At 49.9% G+C, this 10731-nt stretch overlaps 1 protein-coding gene across 1 annotated transcript; it reads left to right on the top strand.

Moving 5' to 3' along the window:
- The first annotated feature begins 8998 nt into the window (after positions 1 to 8998).
- Positions 8999 to 9946, top strand: LOC102453060 (olfactory receptor 10A7-like). The gene has a single exon (XM_006116875.2). The coding sequence runs from the start codon at positions 8999 to 9001 to the stop codon at positions 9944 to 9946; it is 948 nt and encodes a 315-aa protein (XP_006116937.2).
- Positions 9947 to 10731: the final 785 nt, after the last annotated feature.

A 10731-nucleotide genomic window follows, 5' to 3' on the forward strand; every position in this document is an offset into this window, starting at 1 on the left:
TTGAGGCAAGGAAAAGAGATACAGCAATGCAAGAGAGAAGGAGAAAGAGAGAGTTTAAAAACGGGGGAGGGAGAAGAGCGGCAAAAGGCGAACCGGTCAGAAGGTTGAGAAAACAGACACTATTTGTCTCAGCTCTCTGTGTGCACCATCGCCACGTGCCAGGCCTTGAGCATTCGCCTTCTTGGGGTGGCCCCTGAGACTCTCCCATCCCCACACCAGCAGCTGCGCCTGTTGATCAGCCCAGTCCGACTGAACTTGGCAGCAGCACATGGTCGCTCAGGGGGCTGTGGGTGGGATGAACACAGAGTCCGAGAGCAGCCCCCGTCAAGCAAAGTGCGGTTTGGCGGAGCCGTAGGAGCAAAGCCCGCTGGATATACTGATTAAGCCAAGGAAAGGCCTGTTTGACCGAAAGACTGGCCTGCCCGAGGCAAAGCTCTTGGTCGGGCTCAACTTCCTTAAGGACCCCTCAAAAGCAGGAGGTGTTGGAGGGCAGCTTCTTCACCCAAGCCCTGTCACCAGTTAGCCTGTCCTTCATTGTGGGAGGTAACAGGCCTTCTGGATGGATGGATGGATATAAATTAATTAATTTATTTTTCTGGAGTCTTTTTATCATTAAAGTTTTACCAAATTTTTTACCATTTTTAGGGTCAAATGATTAATTTAGGCTCCTGTTGAAATTCTGGCATAAATCCAGGTCTTCCTTCCTTCCTTCCTTCCTTCCTTCCTTCCTTCCTTCCTTCCTTCCTTCCTTCAAAAAGGCCGTGGGGAAAAGTTTTATCCAGAGCCTTTTGGTTATTGTAGCTTTACCAAACTTTTAAGTCCCAGGCTAGTTTTGTTTATGCGGGAGGCATTTCAAGCGGGGTCGCAGAGGGACTTATTATGGCTGTTCACTGAGGGAGTCAAAGCAATCCACCCAAGGGTCTGGAAGGAGCCCATCCCGATGAGGTAATTGTCCGGGAATGAGGAGAAGGCATATAACTAGGCGGTTGTATCTCTACAGCGACGCCAAGCCCCAGCTCCTCGGCATTTGGAGGAGCGTCTGGAAGGGAGAGGCGGGGACATGTGAGTGGCATGTGTATCTCATGACTATTCTCTCTTCCATGTGGGTTTTTGGGGTGGTGCAGCTTGCTAGCTGGCTGCCAGGGAGTTCATTCCAGTGCACCCGCAGGCTGGGGAGGAGACAATAAGGCACCAAATCACCTTTTTGGGGGCTGGCTGGACAGTGCTGGTGGCAGGGCCTGTGAAGTGTCCCTCCACCTGGCTGGGTTCAGCCCTGGGGCTGGAAACCACAGATGGGGAAGGACCAACTGGTCGGAAACTGAACCAAGGGGCTTTGGGGAAGGTTGAAAGTCGGAGCTTGCTGGAGCTTAGGAGAGAGGGACGCGGCGTCTGAAGGTGCTTCTGGAGGAGACGGTCGGGACCCTGCAATGTCCCTCACTCCTCTAGATGCAGGTTGCAGACCCCTGTCAGGGATGAGCTAGATGGTGCTGTGTCCTGCCGTGAGAGCAGGGGACTGGGCTTGATCATTTCTCGAGCTCCCTGCCAGTTCTAGTTTCCAGGATTCTAGGATTCTTAACTTTCTCCTTGTTAGGAGTAAAAGACAGAGCGACCCAGCGAGTCCCTCACCTTGGGGTGCACCGTACCTTACTCTACATGCTATCTGCTCTAACTTGCAGTACTTGTGTGGCGTAGTGGGGGGCTGTCTGCGCTGTGACCCAGTGTGGTGTGGTGGTGGTACCTTGCTGGTTGCTAGGCTTGGGCAGTGGGCTGTAGGTGACCTCCACTGGCGGCTGTCTGTAGCACGGCCCAGCATGACAGCGGATGAGTCACTAGGCAAGGGGCTCCCAACCTGTCCGACCAGTCACCCCCCCAGGGAGAGAGACAACGGGAGGAAGTGCGACCAGGGGAGCGAAGCGGACAGGGGACTGCAGACAGGGGAGTTGAAGAGGGAGAGCAAAGCGACCCCACCGCCGAAGAGGCTACCCGGTGAGAGTACAAGCTGTGGTGTGAGTGTGTGTGTGCCTGACTGTTTGAATTTTACAGTTTGAAGTGTGAATTGAGTCTGATTCCAGGGAGTGCTAGCAGTTTCAGTTTCAGCTTCTGTGGCAGTTGGGACTGAGAGCCTGCCATTGTTCCCTTGATTGCCTCTGATTAGCCTCAGGCTCAGCCTTCCCCTGTGTGACTCAGAAGGGGGCAGGCCTGACCTAGGCAAGCAGGCTTTAAAAAGCCAGAGCAGTGCGACCAGGGGAGCGAAGCGGACAGGGGACTGCAGACAGGGGAGTTGAAGAGGGAGAGCAAAGCGACCCCACCGCCGAAGAGGCTACCCGGTGAGAGTACAAGCTGTGGTGTGAGTGTGTGTGTGCCTGACTGTTTGAATTTTACAGTTTGAAGTGTGAATTGAGTCTGATTCCAGGGAGTGCTAGCAGTTTCAGTTTCAGCTTCTGTGGCAGTTGGGACTGAGAGCCTGCCATTGTTCCCTTGATTGCCTCTGATTAGCCTCAGGCTCAGCCTTCCCCTGTGTGACTCAGAAGGGGGCAGGCCTGACCTAGGCAAGCAGGCTTTAAAAAGCCAGAGCAGTGCGACCAGGGGAGCGAAGCGGACAGGGGACTGCAGACAGGGGAGTTGAAGAGGGAGAGCAAAGCGACCCCACCGCCGAAGAGGCTACCCGGTGAGAGTACAAGCTGTGGTGTGAGTGTGTGTGTGCCTGACTGTTTGAATTTTACAGTTTGAAGTGTGAATTGAGTCTGATTCCAGGGAGTGCTAGCAGTTTCAGTTTCAGCTTCTGTGGCAGTTGGGACTGAGAGCCTGCCATTGTTCCCTTGATTGCCTCTGATTAGCCTCAGGCTCAGCCTTCCCCTGTGTGACTCAGAAGGGGGCAGGCCTGACCTAGGCAAGCAGGCTTTAAAAAGCCAGAGCAGTGCGACCAGGGGAGCGAAGCGGACAGGGGACTGCAGACAGGGGAGTTGAAGAGGGAGTTGGGCAGAGGGAGTGACTGATGGTGATGAAGACCCGTAGCGCTTGTGCCAGTACTTCTCCTGTCTCCTCCACCTGTGCCTGTATCCAGACAGAGAACCTGAGCATGGATGCCTCTACCCAGGTCCTGGTGTGGTCTTGCTGTATTTGTGGCTTGCAATTCCCACTGAGTGATCTCCAGGCTGGGGGAGACAACCGTTGTGAAAGGTGCCTGCTGGTAGAATCTCTCAGGCAGCAGGTGGGAGAGCTACAGGAGGAGGTGGCCAGGCTGAGGAGCATTCGAAGCCATGAGGAATTCCTGGACAGTATTCCTGTGGAGTCCACGGAGGTCACTGTCCTAGGATGTGGGACTGTTGACCAGCCACTTATGGAGGAGGCAGTGGTGCAGGGTGAGCACTGGCAGCTGGTTACTTCCGGCAGCAGGCAGTGTTCCACCCCTGCTCCTAACCCTCCCACTGTGTTGTTACATAACCGTTACTCTTTACTTTCAGCAGGAGACAAGGAGTCACCCCCCACAGTGGAGGAGACCAGGCCTTGCACCACCAAGGTTGAGCAGTCTCCTGCCACCACTGCGAGGAGGAAACGTAGAGTAGTGGTGGTTGGAGACTCTCTTCTGAGGGGAACGGAGGCACCCATCTGTCGCCCTGACAGCTCATCTCGAGAGGTATGCTGTCTGCCAGGGGCCCGTATCCGAGATGTTACGGAGGCATTGTCGAGGATTATCCGGCCCTCTGACTACTACCCCATGCTACTCATCCACGTGGGCACAAATGATACTGCCAGGTGTGACACTGAGCGGATCAAGTGTGACTACAGGGCTTTGGGAGTACGGGTGAGGGAGTTTGGAGCGCAGGTGGTATTCTCTTCTATCCTTCCTGTCAAAGGTAGGGGCCCGGGCAGAGAGAGGTGCATCCTGGAGGTGAATGCCTGGCTGCGACGATGGTGTCGCCAGGAGGGATTCGGCTTCCTTGATCACGGGGTGCTCTTCCAGGAAGGACTGCTTGGCGGAGATGGAGTTCACCTTTCCAGGAGTGGGAAGGCCTTGTTTGGACACAGACTGGCTAACCTTGTGAGGAGGGCTTTAAACTAGGTTTGTCGGGGGCAGGTGAGCAAAGCCCACAGGTAAGTGCTGAATGTGCGGGACTGGGAGATGGGTTGGAAATGGGGGGGACTACGGCCTATAATGGCAAGGAGAAAGGAGGGTCAGGGCACAACAGGGAGGCAAGATCAAATCAGTATCTTAGATGCCTATATACAAATGCGAGAAGTATGGGTAATAAGCAGGAAGAACTGGAATTGCTAACCAATAAATACAACTATGATATCATTGGTATTACAGAAACCTGGTGGGATGGGACGCATGATTGGAATATTGGTATGGAAGGGTACGGCTTGCTCAGGAAGGACAGACAGGGAAAAAAGGGAGGAGGGGTTGCCTTGTATATTAAAAATGTACACACTTGGACTGAAGTGGAGATGAACGTAGGAGATAGCTGTGTAGAGAGTCTCTGGGTTAAGCTAAAAGGGGTAAAAAACGAGGGTGATATCATGCTAGGAGTCTACTACAGGCCACCTAGCCAGGTGGAAGAGGTGGATGAGGCCTTTTTTAAACAATTAACAAAACTATCCAAAGCCCAAGATTTGGTGGTGATGGGGGACTTCAACTATCCAGACATATGTTGGGAAACTAACACAGCGAGGCACAGGCTATCCAATAAGTTTCTGGACTGCATTGGAGACAACTTTCTGTTTCAGAAGGTTGAAAAAGCTACCAGAGGAGAAGCTGTTCTGGATTTGGTTTTAACAAATAGGGAGGAACTAGTTGAGAACTTGAAAGTGGAAGACAGTATAGGGGACAGTGATCACGAAATAATAGAGTTCATGATCTTAAGGAAAGGTAGAAGGGAGACCACCACAATTGAGGTTATGGATTTCAGGAAGGCAGATTTTGATAAGCTCAGAGAACTTGTAGGTAAGGTCCCATGGGAAGCAAGACTGAAGGGAAAAACAACTGAGGAGAGTTGGAAGTATTTCAAAGGGACGTTGTTAAGGGCCCAAAAGCAAACAATTCCGCTGTGTAGGAAAGATAGAAAATATGGCAAAAGACCAGCTTGGCTTAACAAGGAGATCTTGCATGATCTCAAAATAAAAAAGGAGTCATATAAAAAATGGAAACTAGGACAACTAACAAAGGAGGAATATAGGCAAGCAACACGGGAATGCAGGGGCAAGATTAGAAAGGCAAAGGCACAAAATGAGATCAAACTAGCTACAGGCATAAAGGGAAACAAGAAGACCTTTTATAAATACATTAAAAGCAAGAGGAAGACCAAGGACAGGGTAGGCCCACTGCTTAGCGAGGAGGGAGAAGCAGTAACAGGGAACTTGGAAATGGCGGAGATGCTCAATGACTTCTTTGTTTCGGTCTTCACCGAGAAGTCTGGAGGTGTGCCTAACGTAGTGAATACAAGCAGAGAGAGGGTAAGTTTAGAAGATAGGATACACAAAGAACAAGTTAAAAATCACTTAGGAAAGTTAGATGTCAGCAAGTCACCAGGTCCTGATGACATGCATCCCAGGATACTCAAGGAGCTGATAGAGGAGGTATCTGAGCCTTTAGCTATGATCTTTGAAAAATCATGGCAGACAGGGGAGATTCCAGAAGACTGGAAAAGGGCAAATATTGTGCCCATCTATAAAAAGGGGAATAAGAACAACCCAGGAAATTATAGACCGGTCAGTTTAACGTCTGTCCCAGGGAAGATAATGGAGCAGGTAATTAAGGAAATCGTATGCAAACACTTGGAAAGTAATAAAGTGATAGGGAATAGCCAGCATGGGTTTGTGAAGAACAAGTCATGCCAAACTAATCTGATAGCTTTCTTTGAAAAGATAACGAGCCTTGTGGATAAGGGAGAAGCGGTGGATGTCATATACCTAGACTTTAGTAAGGCATTTGATACGGTCTCGCATGATATTCTTATTGATAAACTAGGCAAATATAACTTAGATAGGGCCACGATAAGGTGGGTGCATAATTGGCTGGATAACCGTAGTCAGAGAGTTGTTGTTAACGGTTCTAAATCCTGCTGGAAAGGGATAACAAGTGGAGTTCCTCAAGGGTCTGTTTTGGGACCCGTACTATTCAATATCTTCATCAATGATGTAGATATTGGGATAGAGAGTACTCTTATTAAGTTTGCAGATGATACCAAACTGGGTGGGGTTGCAACTTCTTTGGAGGATAGGGACATAATTCAAAATGACCTTAGCAAGTTAGAGAAATGGTCAGAGGTAAACAGGATGAGGTTTAATAAGGAGAAATGCAGAGTGCTCCACTTAGGAAGGAACAATCAGTTCCATACATACAAGATGGGAAGCGACTGTCTAGGAAGGAGCATGGCGGAAAGGGATCTAGGGGTCATAGTGGACCACAAGTTGAATATGAGTCAACAGTGTGATGCTGTTGCAAAAAAAGCAAATATGATTCTAGGTTGTATCAACAGGTGTGTTGTAAGCAAAACTCGTGAAGTCATTCTGCCGCTCTATTCTGCACTAGTTAGGCCTCAGCTGGAGTACTGTGTCCAGTTCTGGGCGCCACATTTCAAGAAAGATGTGGAGAAATTGGAAAGGGTACAGAGAAGAGCGACAAGAATGATTAAAGGTTTAGAGAACATGACCTATGAAGCCAGGCTTCATGAACTGGGCTTGTTTAGTTTGGAAAAAAGAAGATTAAGGGGGGACATGATAGCGGTTTTCAAATATCTAAAAGGGTGTCACAAGGAGGAAGGCGAAAATTTGTTCCTCTTGGTTTCTGAGGACAGGACAAGGAGTAATGGGCTTAAAGTGCAGCAGGGGAGGTTTAGATTGGACATTAGGAAAAAATTCCTAACTGTCAGGGTGGTCAAATATTGGAATAAATTGCCAAGGGAGGTGGTGGAATCTCCCTCTCTGGAGATATTTAAGAACAGGTTAGATAGACATCTGTCAGGGATGGTGTAGACGGAGCTTGGTCCTGCCTTGAGGGCGGGGGGCTGGACTCGATGACCTCTCGAGGTCCCTTCCAGTCCTATTATTCTATGATTCTATGAAGGCAGGGTCCATCCCCTAGCTTGGGGGCAGGGTTGGAAGGGAGGCAGTTACTGTCTGGGAAGCAGGGGAGAAAGGGCTAGGGAGGGAGCTGGGGCTGTAGGGCCCAGCCACCCTCTATCTCAAAAGCGGGGGAATGGGTGCAGGAGACGGGGACCCCGACTGCCGTCACAACTTGTAACCCCATTTCCCTGGGTAGTGTGGCCGCTCGTTTGAGACAGAGCAGATGTTTGGTCTCTGTATTTATGTTCTCTCATCTGCTAAGCCCTGAGCTTTCACTATTATCTCCGCCTCAACATGACCGTGCAAGTTAGCAGGGACACGTGTGTTGCCAGACCAGAGGGTACGTTCTGTTGAGGGCTTGGAGCCAGCTCTCTGAAGGAAGAAATGGTGCTAGGGAGCTGGCAGCCTCTGAGCTAAACTGAGCCCAGGGCTGACCACGTTGGGTACATGTCTTTAGACTTCTCTGCTGGCCTTTCTCTAAGGGTATGTCTACACTAGCCCCCTATTTCAAAGTAGGGAGGCTAACGTAGGCATTCGAAGTTGCAAATCAAGCCCGGAATTTAAATATCCTGCGCTTCCTTGCAGGAGGAATAACAGGTAGTTCGATTTAGGGCTTTAATTCAAAATACCGGGTCCCTGCCGTGTGTAGACGCGGGCAGTTAATCCAGACTTGTAAATTTAAGAAATGGTGACCAGCCAGGAAGATGCAAATCAAGCGCGGGATATTTAAATCCCAGGCTTGATTTGCAACTTCGAATGCCTACATTAGCCTCCCTAGTTCGAAATAGGAGGCTAGTGTAGACATACCCTAAGAGCTCAGAGCTTGCAGTTACGCTGGTAGGTCATGCTCTGACCCACCGGACGGGAGAGAAAACACCTAGTTCTCTAGACCACAATCTCATTTGCATGATAATCCCAGGCTGAACATTTTCGTTCAATAGTGATTTCCAACACGATATCGGGGTTTTGACTAATTGCTTTTTAAAATATTTCAAAATAACCCCCCTTATTTCAATGAAAAAATGTAACTGTTGTGTCACAGTGTTTCAAAAAATGGATTTCAAAATCTGTGCTTCCTGGGAGTTGTAGTTTGTTTCTTATGTCTCCGTGTCCTCAGTGGCTGACTACACCTCCCATCATGCCTCCTAGTATCATATTAGTGAAGGGAAGCTGTGAGAAATAGAATCTCTGTTCCTGCTGCATTGTGGGAGATGTAGTCCACACAGGGGATCCTAGCTGATTGAGAATGGGCAGCATGAGAAGAAAACTACACATCCCAGAAGGCACTGCAACTCCTGTGGGTGACCAAAATCTCTCTCTTCACATGTGTGGCTGAACAATTTATAGATTTCTATGAGCAATGTTGCAGAACAGTCCCTAAGGCCTCACTGTGCCAGCAGAGCCGTGCAAAGTGGGTATGGAACGAGAATCTTACGCACTGTATCTTCTGAAATGAATTATAGGTGAATGATCCTTATACAGAGTTAACCCAAAAAATACCCTTCTGTGATGTTCTGGGGTCATTTCAATGGCTGTTGAGGTAAAATGCTAGCTGTTAAGACAGGTACAACAAGCCACAGTAAAGGAGAGATGTCCAAAAATATTTAGGTACCTAAAGTTGCAGACACATGCCTGGCCGGGTTTACTGATGAATTTAAAGCAGGTTGTGGTCAGATTTCTAAAGGTACTTAGCTGCCTAGATGAAAAGTCTCACTAAGACACCTAACAGCCATGGGAAACAATAGGCTTTAGGTCAAGAGGTCATTTTGTAAAATGCCTCTGGAAGAATAATTAAATCCGTAGGCCCTTAAACGCTTCTGACAAGCTAGAAGGATGGAATAGCAAGGGAAGAGTTGCAGATTTGGGCACAGCAGATGTGGCTGGTCGGGTTGATCTTTCTTCCTTCCTTCCCTCCCTTCCTCCCAGAGAACACATGACACCCACGCCATGGGCAAATCAGACGTCCATCACCACCTTCCTCCTCCTGGGATTCGGGGACCTGACTGAAGTCCAGATGCTGCTTTTCGTGGTGTTTCTAGTGATCTACACCATAACCCTGGCTGGGAACCTGCTCATCGTAGTGCTGGTTGTGGCTGATCGGCACCTCCACACCCCCATGTACGTTTTCCTGGGGAACCTGTCCTTCCTGGAGACGTGCTACACCTCCGTCAGTGCCCCTAGATTGCTGGCCGGGCTCGTGGGAGAGGACAGGACCATCTCCTTCCAGGACTGCATCACGCAGCTGTTCTTCCTCAGTGCTTTGGCTTGCATCGAGTGCTTCCTCCTGGCAGCCATGGCGTATGACCGTTACTTAGCCATCTGCAACCCGCTCAATTACAATGTTGTCATGAACCTCAGGGTCTGCCTGCAGCTGGTGTTGGCCTCCTGGGTGTCCGGTTTTGCAGCCACTGCTTTCGTAGTGGCGATGGTGCACCAGCTGAGCTTCTGCGGCCCCAATGAAATTAACAATTTCTTCTGTGACATGGAGGAGTTGCTCAAACTGTCCTGCAGGAAAAGCCCCCTGGTGGAAATGGTTGTTCTAGTCGCGTGCTCGCTGGTAACCCTGGTTCCCTTCCTCTTCATCGTCGTGTCTTACGTGCTTATCCTCTCGGCCATCCTGCGGATCTCCTCCTCGGCCGGGCGGCACAAGGCCTTTTCCACCTGCACCTCCCACCTGCTGGTGGTGAGTCTGTATTACGGGACCATCATTATCATGTACGTGGTGCCGTCGGCCGAGCGGTCCCCGGCCTTCCATAAAGCTCTGTCCACCATGTACACGGTCGTCACCCCCATGTTCAACCCCATCATCTACAGCCTGAGGAACAAAGAGGTGAAGGGGGCCTTCCGGAAAGTCGTGCTGCAGAAGCTAGACCCAACGTAGGGCTGTCACTTTCAGATCTGCCTATGGAAGTTTGGCACCCTACTCCCTTGGGCCGATCCTGTCGGCTCCTTTGAACAACCTAGCTCAGGTCTCATCAGAATATGAGACTCAGCTACAGTCCCCACTGGTCTCATGAGCGATCTCTTTGACTGGATCGTTCTTCTCCATCGGCACTCCAGATTTTACTACCCCGGGCCTGACAAAGTTCCCGTGAAATTGGAGTCAGGAAGTGTGGGAAGGGACTTTTATCAGGATGGCTCTGACTGTGCAGCGGGCTTGGAAATCTCTGGGAATGGCTGCAAAATAAAGTGTGGACTCTACACGCTGGTGCCTTCAATGTTCCCAAGACCTTCGATTTCCCTTTCCATGCTCCCTCCGCACACACAATTCCAGCTCCTCTCCCGGCTTCCTCGGCACAGAGACACTCCATTGAAAGGGGTGCGCTTGGCCACAAATATAGACAGTTGGAGGGAGAATAAAGGAGCCGTGAAGTTGTGCTGACACTGAGTCCTTTTCTCAGTCCGAAATAGTCTGGCACCGCATAGCTGAGGCTCCATCTAATCCTTGACCAAACACAGAGGCTGCGTCTAGACTGGCAAGTTTTTCCACAAAAGCAGCTGCTTTTGCAGAAAAACTTGCTGGCTGTCTCCACTGGACGCTTGAATTTCCGCAAGAACAGTGACCATCTCATGTAAGATTGTCAGTGTTCTTGCAGAAATACTGTGCTGCTCCCGTTTGGGCAAAAGTCCTTTTGCATAAGAGGGCCAGTGTAGACAACACGGTAT

Source organism: Pelodiscus sinensis, unplaced genomic scaffold (genome assembly GCF_049634645.1).
Source record: "Pelodiscus sinensis isolate JC-2024 unplaced genomic scaffold, ASM4963464v1 ctg48, whole genome shotgun sequence".
Lineage (NCBI taxonomy): Eukaryota > Metazoa > Chordata > Testudines > Trionychidae > Pelodiscus > Pelodiscus sinensis.

Excerpts from the sequence above, each read along its gene's own strand:
- LOC102453060 (XM_006116875.2), top strand. The coding sequence starts at position 8,999 with ATGACACCCACGCCATGGGCAAATCAGACGTCCATCACCACCTTCCTC.